Genomic DNA, 16,371 nt, shown 5'->3' on the forward strand with positions numbered 1-16,371 from the left:
AGGGGTAGGAAATGTGACAAAAGGGCATTGACAGAACGTCTGTCAAATTACAGGAATTAGGGAAATGGTCCAATCATGAGTAAAGATTATTACATGCAATTGTGTCCAAATACTAAATTCATACACAACACAGCTTATCTCAAATCCTTCCATGTTTGTATTGAACTTAAAAGAATTTATGAGAGGCGGTAATTTTGTGAAAATAATTTTAAGAAAGCATAGCCTCAAAAAAATCAGCTTGTACAGCTTCCAATAGCTAACAGAAATATTTATTCTGAGTATCTCAATTCTAGTCCACTATTGCCTAAAAGGAGAAGTATTGTGCATTTGAAATCTTTGTCATTATTATGTCCATTGTAAACAGCTATTTAGACAGAACTAAAGCTACTGAAAGTGGTCTCCCAAAACTCATACAGGAAGCTCACATGCTGTTCAGCTGGAAACAGCCTTCTTGAAAGAGAATTGATGTGAATCCTTTTGTAAAGGAGATCTGTGCTCTGAGCACTCAAAATACATCATAGAATACTAATCACACTACTTCCCAAAGCACAAGAAAAATAAAGAAGGATAGAGTGCATCACTGAACTGAGAATGGTACATCTCTTTGGAGACATTTCAGGGTGGAAAAAAAGAATGCCTGTCTGCATTCTTAGCTATATAGACTTAAAGAAGAACCTGAAATGGTATAGCATAAATATTCCATTTGTATTTTATGTTCTCCCATATGAGAAAGAAAGGACAGATAAAGGACAGATAAAGCCTGAGTAAATTAACACAGCTCTAGTGGAGTGAGGGAGACCTGGTAACAATGTCATCTTCATACCCTAATGTGCTGGTGGAACTTGAAGCAGTGCAGGAAGAAAAGGCACAGATGAAAGATTTCTGAGAAGAAAGGTGAGAAAGGTGGAACTGCTTTGTTCCATCTTTTTTTTTTTTTTGAATCTGAGTTTTTCCCCCTAAATAAAATAGTGGGGCTGCATAATCTCAGACAATGGATCAAACAGAAACCACAAACTTCTTCAACCACATGATGCAGAACTTGTGCTACATGATGTGCAAAGAGCCACAAAAGGGTCCAAAAAGCACTGCTTAGGACATCTCATTAAAATGTTTAACCTTCATGTTATGGAAGGGTAGTAAACTTCAGTATTAGGAATATTTAAAACATTTTTTCCCCTCCCTAACAAAAGGGAGAGATCGACTAATGGTCTCAGTGGTTTGAATCAAAGTTCTTGCTATACATGTCTATATTAAAGTGCTGTAGTCATAAAAAACGACTCTTTGATGCTGTCATTCTTTCTCTATAAAATGAGAAGCTCATAGGAGGAAATATATGGGCTCTGAATTTGGCCAGAATAAAGAGTTTTCTTCCAATAGTTTTTTTCTTGAGTAAGACTTTTTATACTGTGCTTGACATTCTGAATTACATGATTATATAGTATAAGACTCCAGCAACATTTTGTATTGTAAAGATGGAGATGCTCAGCATTTTGCCAGATGCCAAGTGATATTCTGATATTTCTATCTTCTCTTTAAACTGAGTGACAGTCAGCATATTCACAATGAAGCCAAGACAATCTGCTATCAAGTTACAGTAGTGATATTTTCCCTGATGAAGATCCCAGAGCTTGTTGGAATAAAGCTCCTTAAAACTCAGTGTCTGGAACAGCTCCAGCTTGAATTGCTCTCTGTGTAATATAATTTTATATTTGTGCCAGTCTAATAAGTAGATCACTGGGTAGAGGCTTTTGTAAGTAAGTCTATACGTACTGCACCATTTCCTGGCTCTGTGCTCCAGTGTGTTGCAGGCTGTGTGCAGTGGGGGAGGTGCCAGAGCTGATCAAGCAGTGTAATTTTATACATTACTGAATCAGTGCAGGAGAAACCTGGAGGGACAAAGCATCATCTTCTCTTTGGACTGCACTGCAAAATCCTACAGCTCTCTTAGCCCAGCCATGCTCTGATACATTTTTTTCTCTCCTTTTTCTGATTTTGGTGTGAATGATAAAGTGATCTGATGATGGCTCTCGTTATGGAACCTATTAGCAAGTGGACGCCCAAGCAAGTAGTGGATTGGATGAAAGGTATGATCATTTATTACCATGTATTGTCTGTACTTTGGATCCTTGCAATTTACATATCTGCTCTTGTATCCTTTGTTTTGGGAAGAGTTTATTCAGTTTTAATAATCCGTATGCTGCTTTGCACAGTAGTTTTTAAAGACACGACCGAGGAGAGAAGCTGTTTAGGCTGTGCAGCATGTTGTTGGGATTTCTGCCGAGAACTGAGTAGGGATCAAACGCATTTGTTGGTAAATGCAGCCATAAAGTGTTTGTGTCTCACGGCTCCATTATGCATCGCACAGTGTAGCGTTATTATGTTTGGTTGCTTTAAATTTGCCCTGATTAGGTCTGTTTTGCTCACATCAGGTGATGTGATGCAGTGGCTGTGCAGCACTCGCGTGTAGTTTAGGGTACCACAAGGAGCATAAGGTGCCGGTGGCTGGACTGAGGAATCCAGCTCCTCCGGTGCCATGTCCTGATTCGTTCAGGCTTCCCAGCCGCTCCCGCTCCGCCGCCCTGCGCGCCCGCGCCCCCTCCGCCGCCGGCACCCTGGACAGAGCAGCCCGCGCCGCGCCTGGGGCGCGCAGGGTACGCGCCGCGCCGAGCACGGCTTCGCCGGGGAAACTCTTCCCCGTAAGTTGGAGGGGAATGCCGGTTTCCCTGCACGCTGGCAGTTTCACTGCCCAGCCAGGAGCTGTGACATGTTTTGCCTCGCAGCGCTCGGCTGGGCTGCAAACAGGCTGGGCTGCACGGGGGGGAGAAGAATTGGTCCTCACCATAAGTGTTTTAAATTCCTCCCGAGTGAGGAAAAATGTATTTCCACAGTGGGATGCGTTAGTGCTGTTATATATTGCTTCTGATGAGCTCTCTGTCTTAGAGACAAATAATTTCCGCTACGAGGAATCTCCCATTATATAAGGAGAAGAGGTGCAAATTTTGTTTGCACCTCACCCATGGAAATGATTTCTGTGATGTGATTACTGAACTAACTGGAGGGGCGAATTGGATGCCCACCATGATATCCTTAAAGCTTTCATAGTATTATTATTAATAAGGGAATAGGTTTGATTTCATTTTGCTGAGATACGTCTCCATACTTAACTGAAATTGGGCTGTTTGGGTGCTCATCAGACATATTACAGTTACGAGCAAACTATTGTTTTACAAGCACTCAGTATTATGAAGGCAATGGTGTCTTAGGGAATGTATGTAGTTTGTTTCTCGGGTGTTTGTGAATTCAGGTTAATTGGGAGATCTTAAGCAGGTCATTGGGATGGATCCCAAAACCATTTGAGACAGGATTAATTCCCACACTGTAATGTCATTCCTTTAAATCAATTCCTACTGTACATGCATGATCCACACCTTTATTTTCAGTGCATAAAAGAATTTAAAAATGGACAGATCATTATGCTGTTTTAACTCACTACTTGAATCATAATGTAAATTAAATGTCAAGATGTGTATAATACTTGTTGCTAAATTTAAAAATACTTCCTGCTACTTTTTAATCTTTTTTGATGTAAACTAATTACATCTTGAGTAACGTTAATCCATAGCATGTGTAGTGCATACCATGGGAAGCGAGAAGGTCATACAAATAAAAGGTTTAAATGTATGGAGTTGCCTGACAGTTAAATTTCTATACAAAGACTGCATACTGCATCCATAGGGACGTCTGGAGTAGACAGTACTGTCAGTTGCGTGCCTCTGGGCTTAAGCATAAATAAGTATGATGCAATGAACATTGAAATATTCACCAGACAGATAGGTATATTCCTTGGTAACAAGAGAGCTGCAGATCCACAAGCAGTAAAGTTGTACTTTTGTCCTTTTTTACCATGCTAATATTGCAAGTCCCCTGTTAATCCTGGTGCTTATCTTTATAAATGCATATTTCAATTGTAGCCAAAGGAAAGATCTAATACACACAAATGGAAACATACCAGAATTACTTTAAAATTACTTGTAAATCTCTTCTTTTATAAAAATTTCCCAATTGTGGCCACTGTTTATCTGTAATTTACATATATTCTGTATGTCTGTTCCATTAGCTATGGTCATTCTGCTAAACGGCTATTAATGCATTAGAGAGGTCGAAGGTCTGCATAGATAGCACTGTTCAAGTGAGAAGGCAGCTTTTACATATGTCTTCTATACTGAAGGACACACTTCTTTGGCAGCATTAAAAGATAAAGTAAGAACTTTTTAGAAAAAATACCACGCTCTGAATGTGAAATATTACCTTTGCTATAGAAACCAACATGTTAATAAACAGTATAACAAATACTGTAAGTGTAATACACCTTTTTTTGGCTTAAAATATGTAGTTGATTAGCTTTATTTGTAAAGGTAGTAAATCAAAATGTACTTCATTGGGAAATTACTTGAATTTATCATAATTACTTAAGCTATCATAACTTACTTTTAAAAATGTTAGCAAAGTACATGTTTTCAAATTAAGTATCAGTGAGTAGCAGCAAAATCAAATAATTGAAGAGAAGATGGAAGAAAACCACCAAAATGATGTTAATAGTTTAAGACCTGGCTACCCAGAATGAGTCCTGGTTACAGTGTGCTATTATCAGAAGCAGCTGTAGCCTAAGCCCCAACCAAGAGGAGACACTCTTCTGTTCTTTTCCTCAAGGAAATGTTACTTGCCAAAAAAGTAAAAATTGGTAGGCTTTAAGGAACATTATTATGACAAGTTGGCATTTTCTATTTATCCACAGTTCTTTTCTCAGGAACGCATTCAACTGAAATTCAACTTGGGAACTGCATCTGATTATGTGGACAACCTGAAAAGGCCATGCAAGTCTTTAGAAATTGATTCTTGAGGCTTATAGAGGCTCTAGAAGTTAAACTATAGATGCCTTCATGTTAAAGAAATTGTCTTTAGAGTATACAAAAATATTTTGTAAAGTTTAGCAAATATACAGCAGAAGGCACTGTCATTAAAAAGAAAGTCTTCAAAGGAGCAAAAGACATTAATTACGAACATATTTTTAACAACAGTTTTTGTTACTATTCAGGTTTTTATCAAAATTTTCCAAAATGTTAAATTTCTAAATGGTTCTCACTTCAGAAAATGAGCCAGTATTTCTCCTGGCATGTACCCATTTCTTACAAAACTTAAATATGTACTATGGACCCAAAAGGTATGTTAAGAGAAAGAACTTTGCCATGCTAAAATTCCTTTCTGCTACTGTTGGGAAAATAAATATTATGCATAAAGTTTGCAGTACATTAAGAATCAGAGTAGTTTTCAAACTTGGTCTGTTTTTCCTCTGATTAAGTTTAACATATTAACATGAGTAAATGACAAACTACACTTCATATTTAAATCTGTAATGCTTCTACCCAGAGACTTTGATTTCCTTTTGGCCTACGAAGTTCCTGTGAAACTCAGTGACACTTTGTGGTTGCAAACAGGCTGCCAGAGTGAGCACTCCTAAACCCAGGTCCATCGATTTTCATATGCATGTATGCACTATGGAAGGTAATCCTGTGCAGAATTTGAGGAGCTTGGGGGGCAGAGGAGAGGCACGATGCCTTATTTGCACTAAGAATTAATAGAAGCATGATTCTTTGTGTCTTCGTTGTAAGTGGAATCTAAAAGGTATTCTCTTCACTTTTACAAACAGCAGTGTTTAAGATTTTGTACTTCTAAATGAAGCCATTTACAAATAGGTCATTTAAAATGTGAACTCATTTACCGTGAAGTGACACCTGTGTCCAAATAAATACTAACTTTTCAAAACAATCCAATGAAATACAATGCAATGAAATACAGCTGTGACTTTCAGAGAACGGAATGTTATTAAACAGCTGAAAATTAAAATAGGAAGCCAGTTATTTCTTAAGTACCTGTAAGTAATAACTCCACATGGAGTCAGTTATTCACAGTCTTGGGGACTGACAGTAAGGTCTCTCTGACAAAACAGCCTGCAGTGGAGGCTTCTCTCATAAAGAATGCTCAGCTTTAGATACTCATTTCACAACTGCAAGCCATTTCTCCTCTTTAAATCTAGAATTTCTCCACTCTCAACAGGAGATGCAGACATGAAAAAATAAAAATTAATTCAGTTGGTAAACTGATTAACTGTGCTGCACTGATCCTGTGCAGAATAATTATATGTTTAGCTGAAGGGTTTTCCTTAGCATGTAATTCCCTGATTTCAAGCTGGCTCATAAAAGAAAAAGGAAGGGAGGGAGGGGGGAGCTGAGAGCAGGGAAGCTGATGACGTGAGTGGACTTGTTAGCATTCATATCACGCAGGGCTCCGGCAAACCCCTTCTCAGTCTCCTCTTGCTTTTCATTAGATCACTACCTGTTCTGTAGCAATATGTCATAACCAGGGAGTCTCCTCTATTTACAGAATGTAACATATAAAATCTTAGACCTTACTGGAAACACAGCTAAATATTATGATCTACTGCAAAAGCAGCCTTATAGGTACTGAGCTGGATGATACTTAGGTATCTTGGTCCCCCTTCATGACCTTAGACTCCCATAATGCAAGAATTCAACTTTACAAGATACAATTTGAAACCTGATAGACAACTGAGGTCATATCTTATTTAGAAAAATGTAGGTTTTATAACATCTTTTCAGTTCTTTCTGAAGACAAATAGGTTTGGAAGAGAACGAAGAGCCACAAATAGAGATGCCCTCACAATTAGCACTGAATTTTCAAGCAGTTCTAAAAGCAAAGGTTTCATCATTTTCTTTCTACTGTCATCAATTTCAAAACCGAAACAAATAATTTAGTGATGTGGCTCCCCCCTGGATCACCGTGTTCCACTAGTACCACATTTCCAGTTGTCACTAGGAAGTCACCGAATCAGAATTGTCTGTAATTCCTCTGTTTCAGGCAGTAACATTTTTCAGTAATAAATTTTGGTAACAACTACTCTGTCGCAGGTTGTAAACCATTTGCTTTAAAAGGGTCACCAGAGCACACCTCAGAGTTGACTACTTCAGTATATAAGTGGTTAAGACCAGACTTGAAGGAGCAGGTTCCTGATGTTGGGTACAGTTAAGTTGTGAGGGCAGGTCTGGCAATTTCCTTTGCACAAGGTTTCGAACACAACTAAGAACAGGTCAGACAAACATCCCTCTCCAAGAGTTTACATATCCAGCCTGTCTGCAGAAGAATGGCCTAACCTCTTGTCAAGGCTTCTGCCAGTTCAGACAGGATCTTGCATATGTATGACCCTCATCTTTGAAACAAGTCAAACGGTCCCAAAGAGATTATAGCTCTGGATTCCTTCTGGATATTTCATGGTGTATTTTTTCCAGAATACCTGTGTGAGAAGGCTATCCTAGCTGCAGATGCCTGGAATGAATCTGCATTTCAAATATCCTGAGAACCAAAGTCAATGAAAAGACCGGACTGGGGGGAGGCTACAACTTGGTTAGGAGAGAATATGAAAAAATCATACACAAAGTGTAATCTAAAAGTTCAGGATCTCAGCTCTCTCTGTCGTGGACAGGAAGTTTAGCACAGGTGAGTTGCTGTCATAATGAGTAAATATGATATGAGGATATATTGGATTTTTCTTTATTCTCTTTCCTTTAATTTTTTACTTTCACTTTAATTTTTTAATTTATCTTCCTTTGTCTTGACTTTATTTAAATTATTTTTAATTCTCATTTCCTTCTAAAATATTTGCATATCATTAAGAATTAGTATTCATAAAAGTTACTGGCCAAAAGACCTTGCAAGCATGTCATATTTGTTTTATCACCTACTATACACATGGAAAATGAAAAGAGATGCAGTCAATATTGGCTATAAATTGTAAGTAATAAAGCTATATATTTAACGTTTAGGCATAGCAGGAAAAATACTTAACTCTAGCGAAAGCCTAGCAAAAAAAAGTCAGAGACAAAGTATCCAAGATCAAATCAATACTCTGTTCGAAATGTCTTATTTTATAAGAATCTAATGGCATAGCCTCCTGAAAGCAGAACAGTTTCAGCATGAGAAGCAAATCTATGCCAGTTCCACTGTTGCTAAGACTTTACAAAAGCCTCATTCTTTCCAGCCTTAAGATATCATAAAGCGCTCAGAAGACCAGCAGGATAACTAAGACCCAGTACCCTCACAGCTTTAACTATCATCACTTTTAATTCAACCTGTGTACCTCTGGCAGCCTGCACAGACAATAAAACACTTTGCTGAGTCCGTTACTCCATTTTCTGCCTTCCCAGTAGTGACACAGCCACAGTTAGTGTCATGGCAAGCTGACCTACAAGCTGACTAGGGTACTGTAGAAAGACCTCCATATCTCAAGTCTATCTGTAACATTCAATGGAAGTTATTTATCCGAGGTATTTCTGCATCCCTATCACTATTACCTCATTTTTTACTAGCACCTTTTTGAGGACCAGTTAGAAACTGATCCATATATCTTCCAAAAACTGACTGGATTAGCACTATCTACATAAAAGATTTCAGCAACATTTAGCAATTTAATGGCCTATATTTATTATCTGGATATTTAGGGATATATTATAAAATTTCCCTATCTATAAAGCAGATACATTCAGACCTTTTAAATAAATGTAATTCTGCTTGCAGAGAAAAGTCTGAGTTGAATGAGTATCTCTCAAGTCGCACTTATCAAGCGTAACTAATCTTCCAGGTCATTATGTAAAGAAATTTATTTTATTGTCTTGAACCTTAATATAGGCAGCCAGACACAAATGTCATGCATTGCTGTATCTTGTAACCTTACCATATGTTCTTAAGACACATTATGCAAAATCCCCACCTTTCTTTGAATTCTGACCACTATGGGGAGAACAGAGTAGCAATGCAAATTCAGAGGAGATCAACATTCTCCAGATCTCCATTATTTCACAATATATTCTATCACGAAGCAAAATTCAGAATAAATTGGATCCTGTGGATGACACTTTCAGACCACATTAAATGAGGTACTGTATGTCAAGAAACAGCAAATACCCTGGATCTTGCTGAGCAATAATATACTTTCATGGTATCTTCCCAGACATAATCCTGACAACACTTTCTTGCCCTCCTAATTCCTGATTCTAAATTTTACCTTGCTTTGGCAGGAATGACACCAACAGATGTACCATAATATTGAGAACTCTATGTGTAACACCTCAGAGTTACTTTTACGAGTTTATAAAATGTATATTTCCTAGAAAAATAGCAGAGCCTCTCAGTGTTACAGTATTTCTGGCTACTCATTTGGAAAGCAGTTTTAGAAACAGTACACTCAGGGTAGTCTCCTAAATGTACACTATAGGTCAGATGAACACTTCCTCTGCTTGAGTAAAGAAATATTCCTACCTAATGAAATTTCCATACATCTCTTTCTGACAGGCTTAATGTCTTGCATTTCTATTTGTAATGAAGAAAAAATACATGAGGCGCAATAAATATTACAATGCTTGCATACGCTGGGAAAGTAAAAAGTATGTTACGGTTTGTCCTGAGGTGCTTTGCCAAATTTTTTTAACACCTACAAAGGTGTGAAAACTAAAAAGGAAAGAATTTATCCTTTTAATGCCATTCTTTCTGAGAACAGCTGTCCTGCCATGCTGACAGAAATGGAGGTTGTCATTCTGCTGGTGAAATTAGTGACACTGTTTTATATTAAATGAAGCACTATACTTAATAAACTACAATAATATGGAATAATCCTGAGCAATAATATATATTCATCCTCTCTCCCCAGCATAATTCTGTAGAAATCCTCTAAAAACTACTTCTGTAGTTTAGTTTTTTTACTAAACACAAAACTTTCCCCCTGTCCCCTGATGTCATTGTAGTGATGACAGGCACTGGAAATATGGAGCTTAGTGACTTATCATTATAGGATTCAGAGAGGAAGAAATTGCAAGGTTGTATTTGAAGAGCTCTAGTGATGAATCAAAATGAAATAATTTCTGATTAACTAATACTCAAATGGCTCCCCAAAAGTATCCTTGTTAACCTTCTATAGTGATGCAGTCAGAAGATTCAAGTCCAATGTAATGTTTGTGTTTTTCCTACTCAAATTCTTCACCAACTGTTTTCCAATAAAAATGAATTATAAAAGGTCTATGGTGCATTTTAGTTATAATGTGGATGGTATATTTAAAATAAAAATGTAACAGACAATAATTTTACAAAATACACTCACTTCTGTTCCCTACAAAAGTGTTCACCTTTTTCATTCTAAGGATCATACAAAGTCTAGAAAAATTCTACAGATTTCAGGAGTTCTTAAGGCAGAAATTGTGTCTTCTGTAACTGAAACTACTACAACTATAGAAAGGATTAATTTGACACATCTGCTTTTCAGTTTACATGGAAAACTACCTCTGTTTGAGTTAAGACAGACAGTAGTGTCATCAGCCTGACAACTCAGACACAGCAATTATCACTTGAATGAAGAGCATGTTATAGCTCTTTCTCTCCAGCAGCTTCCTCTGTTCTCTTTTCCTCTCTCTCCTCTTGTTTATTCATATTATTCTCTAGCAGTATGTTTCCTGCCTTTTTTCATAATCCGATGGAGAGTAAGCATCAGATTGTGAAGTAAATCATTCATTTAACATTAAAAAATTCTATCTCTGGCTTTATGTATCTCAGAGAGGGTTGCAGTGATTTGGAAGTGAACTGCATTCAAAATGCAGGAGAAGGTAACAAAGGGAGAGCAACAGAAGAAAAGAATGGAAGAAACAGCATGGGAATGATAAATTCCTTTTCTCCCAGACACTGCCCAATCAGTGTCTGGTCCTGCATGGGAGTTTTTCCTGTCCTGTAGCACAGAGTTCAAGTGGTACGCTAAATAACAAAAACCTCAGCTGCTGTACCATGTTGTCTATCCTGAAATGCAAATATTTCTGTTTTTTCAAAATAAGAAAGACATGCCCACACTAAGCATTAGTAGGTAACAGAAACCAAGTGACATATATCAGCAAGTTTTGATCTCAAGTTTGGCAAACTAGGAGTGCTCCTGTATGTTGCAAATGTATGCAAATCCATCAAAATATTCTTTTATAAATAAAGGGTTACCATTTTGACAGCCTCAGATCAGTTTGAACAAGTTGAAAACCACCTGCCTCAAGAACCCGAGCACAGCTTCTAGTAGCTTTAAGGTGCAGTTGGAAGAGGGCATATATTGATGTTTCATTGATTCTACATTAAAATCTACTGTGAATATCAAGGATGCTTCTAACTTCTCTTTCAGACTATGAAATGTTGCTTTCCTGGAAGGCATGAAGGAGGTAGTTCAAAAATGGTATCTATTCATGAAATTCTTTGCAACAGATAGAACACATCTTATACTAGATAGGGATGTGCTGCGGTGGGCACATTTCTAAAACCAAGAAAGACAGATGTAGGCATCTGTTATTGATCACTCAGCAGGAACAATGAGCTCATAATGAAAATGTCCTAAATTACAGAACACTAAGGAGAGATTTTAATTGCCCATTGTCAGGAGATTTTCATTGTTCATTGCCAAGCCGCACTGATAATTGTATTTATTTATACAGAAAACAACTTTATGGTTTACAGAGGAAAAAGACATTCAAAGCAGAGAAAAAAAAACTTTGAAGCTTGCATTTGTATCATGTAGTTGGAGGGAACAGGTAAAGTAATGTAAGAGAAGTTCAGAATTAATAGAGAAGTCTAGAATATTCATTACTTGAATGTCATACAAAACCAAATAGATCCACTTAGTGCAGTATCTCAGAGATGCAGTATGTCCGGAAATAATTTTTGGAGAATGAAGAGAACTAGTGAATAATCCATCAAAAATAAAATAAATAATTAATCTAAATAAGAACACAGAGAAATTATAAACATAAATAAAGCGACAGGAAAATTTCACATAGGAAATTAAGAAGCAGGCAAAGTTAAAGGATAAGTTTAAATAATTATAGTTTTATAAGGAAAGAGGAGAAAAACACACTCAAGACTTTCAAAAGTGGTCTTAAAAACACTAGGAAATATGCTAAAGAAACCTTCTGAAAGAAACCACTGAAAGAAAGACACACTGGGGGATTGCATCTTATTAGCTATTTGTTGTTTCTCTGATAATTCTCAGAACAAATTATCAATAGCTTTTGTGGTAGAAGGAGAAATCATTATTTGCATATCAGCTGTGAGGAAATACTTAAACTAGAAAACAAATAGCTCAAATGATCATTCAATGAAAGTGTTTTAATTCAATCGCTGAATCATTCCAAAAGCCATCAATATTGCTCAGAATGTGAAAAAAAAGCTTTCCTAACCCCTGCTTGTTGTGGACTGCTCTTTGCTTCTTCTCTCCACTGTTAAGTTCCATAGATTTTGCATAATTAAAGGTAGTCTTGTAGTTATTCATTAATAAGGCCTCCTTTATGGGGTCCTCTAGTGCCAAAATAGCATGTTTTATTCTTAAAATATTTTGTATATTTCCATTTTCTTTTATGAATATTTTTTTGCAGTAAAAGGATGTTGATATATGAAGAACCTTGGCATTTGGAATTAATTAATTCCACATAACCCCTGGCATTTTTTCAAAGGCATTGGTTTTCAAAGGTATTTAAGTATCCTATGAATATCTTTGATAGGTCTCCATTTTCCATGTTGTATGTCCAGGCAGAAATTCCATGTGAAGCAAAGCTGCCTGGTTTGTCTGTGCAATGTCAGATGGGCCTACGGATTGCAGGGCGTGCAAAATGCTTCACCCTAGTGCTATTTTTTCCTTCTTTTGCCATCTAATGTCATACTTGATTTGAATTGTTCATAAAATTTATTCTTTCAAATCTCATTAATATCCCATCTTTTGAGGGGAAATGATAGACAATATTTCAATTTTTGCAGTTTTTACAAACTGGTAAGCTGTCACATAAGAGAACAATGTCACCAGCAAAATTAAACCTTATTGCATACTGTTAAGCCATGTTAATGCCATCCTGGAACAGTCTGTATTTATCCTTATAATGAAGCAAACAACAATGGTGAAAGAGCAGAAGGAAATAGATTGCATCTCTGGCTAACCCTAGTAGGCATTCATGAAAGCTGAGTTAACATTATCTGCACAAGCCACACCTTGGACTAATGTTCTCAGGCTGTTAAGAAAGTTTCATGAAGATGATTAAGAGAAGGCCACAATTATATGCAAAATTAATAAATTACATAAAATACTAACATAATTATTATGATTTTGTAGCAGTTCAAGATATACCAGAAGGAATTCTGATGTTCTATCAGACCATCACTAATTCTTATGGAGGCACTGGCTTTCTCTACTCCATAGCTACCATCCCCAAACATGATAATGAAGCTCCATGACCAAGCATTCCCTAAATGATAACAGAATTTGCATTTTCTGGTTTTGGTGCAGAGAAGGAACACAGATTTCTCAGAAAAAAAAAAAAGAACCATTTAGTAGATATGTTAAAATAATGGCCAGCTTCTTATTCTAAAAAAGTACATTTTGAAACAGGAACTGTGATTCTTTGGAGAGTTAAAAAACAACAAGGTTTCTGTATTACATCCAGAAAGTACAAAGGAGTGCAAAGATAAGCTTATTTCATATTATTTCAGTCTAAAGCTCATCTTCCTACTTCCTATAGGTAACATTATTCAGTAACCTTGACTTACATGTCTTGATGGCCAATTGCACTCTGAGAAATCACATGATACCTCAGAATTATTGGGAATTGTGTATTTGAAGAAAGTATGTGGTCTTCCCTTAAGGCCCATCCCACATGTAATAATCTTAGCAAAGGGCATTATCTGACATTTTTACTAAACAATTAGAAACTCAATAGTATTTATAGACTATGGATGCACTATAATCTGTGTTGCTTTCAACACAAATGACTGTGAATACCACTTGTACAGTAAAACAGAACAAGAAGATCATGTTTTGTTATTACGTTTCCTGCAATAGATATCCTAAAGCTAACTGAAGCTGAGCTCATATTAATGAATCTCGCATACAGGTAATCCTGGCCCACAAGTCAGTCCAGTAAAGGAGACATAACTATGTAAAAATAAATCCATTATTAAAGTGTAACATTCTTTATACAGAAGTGTCAGTATATCTTGCAGACTGGCTGTTCTGGGTAACGTAATAAAACTGATCAAGCAGTATAATTAGGAAATATTCTCAAGAGACACTTTAGATCACAGTACAGTCATGCATGGGTATATTCTAATTTTTTGATTTAAAATTTATAGTGATCTACCAAGAATTCTCCTGATAGAACCAACTAGCAGCTAGCAAAGAAGCAACGCTTATTAAAGCCATGCTTATTTCCAGTGTTCATTACCTTCCATTTTACCTCTCTGCAATTTCTGTTTCCAGCTCCTGTGTTTTAGCTCATTGGTTTGACTCTAAAAATCAATAAATGCTCGCAGACAAGGAGGATACTAACAAGAGTTGAAAAAAATCTAGTGCCTAGAAATCCACTAAAAGAAGACATAGTGTTCCAGTGCAGTTATGGGCAAATGTAGGTGTGACTTCTGATAAAAAATACATACACAATTACACAACTGCAGTTAATTACAGTGAAAGGTACTGCTTATATACAGATGCACTGGCACTGGTTTGCAAATATATCAGATTGGAAAAGCAAACACCAATACAAAGGTAAATATGATGTTTATGATTGAGAAAATGATCATTTTTCTGAATCTGTATTGAACCAAGTCATCATGGTGGCATTTCCATTTTTATGCTGACGAAAGTACATTCTAATCTGATCCAAACTGAGATTCCAACAGACTGAGATGATAGGAAACAGTCAAAATGCTTTGGAAAACAGTGTTAAAAATGGTACCCTTATCTACTTCTATTGAAAGCCAGAAGGTAGATTGCCCTGTCTGTTCCCACTGCTTGTATTGCGTGGTTCCCTTCTGTTTTAAACAACCGGCACATTTGAGTCCACAGCTGGCTTTTCAGTTAAGGATAACATCCATATGCAGCTTTTACAAGAGAATTTAAAACTTCTGAGATGAGAGGCCCTGTGTAAATGTAGGATCATTATTAGCATGCTGCTGTTTGTTTTCTTTTTCAGATCAAGTAACCTAGGACAAAGTAATATTTACTGTCAAAGAGTAATGGCAACCTTATATACATGGTGGACTACTAACGTTTTTTAGGCTTTGGTGACTCTCATATAGTTTTGTGTTTCAACACAAAGCTCTGCTGTTGCATACTTCGAGGCATTTTTGGGTTGCTAAAGAGAATGGCCAGAGTGACAGGCAGAGCTGGTAAGGACTAAAGAGATATGAGAAGTTCAAGCCAAGTATGATGCAGATAAAGGTTCTGAGCTTTACAGGTAGTAAGTATTTCAAGAGCAACAAACTCTTAATAGTGACAGGGAGACATGGGGAAATGCAGAGAAATGGCAGTTATTAACGTTAGCAACTGTAGCGCATGAAAGTTACAAAACTTCATTTTGGGTGCTGCCCTGCAGAATCACAATCAGTGTTCCACAGTGGAGGGAACCTGCTCCAGGAAAGATGTTGCTAGCAATGGCTTCACTGGGGAAATCACATCTTCAAGACTGGAGCATTTTTCTGCCCACTTATACCCCATTAATCAAGGGAAAAATTTGAAGCATATTATTCATCATATTTGCTATGTTTGGATTTGAAGTGATGACAATTAAAATAATGATTTTTACTATTATTATTAAGTATTATGAAATGGTTTGTCTAAAGGAATAAATTTGATCAGGCCTGTGAAGGTTCAGACATCTGGTACAAGCATATGGGTTGGGAATCATTAGCTAATTTTTACAAAAATACAACAAAAATGTCTTTTTAATGATAGAATCGAGGCCTTCAGGAGGACTGTTCCATGTGCTTTCCTCTTGAATGAAAGCTCCTTACTGTCCCCATTATGCCTTGCAGCTCTCCGAAAGCATATGCAATGCTTGTCGAATTACTGTTTACTTATTTTGAAACATGTTCAAAGTAGAAAATAGCTTACATATCTATTGTCAAAACTAATTTTCAGAAAATGCTTTATGATGCACTGATTTTTGTGTGGTAAATTGTCGTCTCTTCTGAATGTGCCTGTGTTGTAGATTCACAGTGCACTGCATTGTCAAGACTTAGTATGAATTTACTTAGTACAAATGTACTGATGTAAGGCTTGGTACAAATGTTCAGGCGTATTCTTAGAAGATGTAAGTGGGTAGGTGACATCACGTAAGCTAGGGAAAGACCAGCAGCTGTATTTTGTATGGTCCAGAAAGAAGTGTAGTGAACTGAGGAAAAGGCAAACGAGGTGGTAATTCTGGTGTGGTCCCTGAGTCTTCCTTGCTAACTTGAGAGAGT

At 36.8% G+C, this 16,371-nt stretch overlaps 1 protein-coding gene across 1 annotated transcript in view; it reads left to right on the top strand.

Moving 5' to 3' along the window:
* Positions 1-1,899: 1,899 nt before the first annotated feature.
* Positions 1,900-16,371, top strand: part of LOC106895737 (connector enhancer of kinase suppressor of ras 2-like) — a 218,568-nt gene continuing 204,096 nt past the window's right edge. The window contains exon 1 of the mRNA XM_014955349.1: positions 1,900-2,084. Within this exon, the coding sequence (XP_014810835.1) occupies positions 2,018-2,084 (67 nt within the window). The 5' untranslated portion in view covers positions 1,900-2,017. The remainder of the gene's footprint in view (positions 2,085-16,371) is intronic.

The sequence above is a fragment of the Calidris pugnax genome, unplaced genomic scaffold (assembly GCF_001431845.1).
Source record: "Calidris pugnax isolate Ruff unplaced genomic scaffold, ASM143184v1 scaffold38, whole genome shotgun sequence".
NCBI lineage: Eukaryota > Metazoa > Chordata > Aves > Charadriiformes > Scolopacidae > Calidris > Calidris pugnax.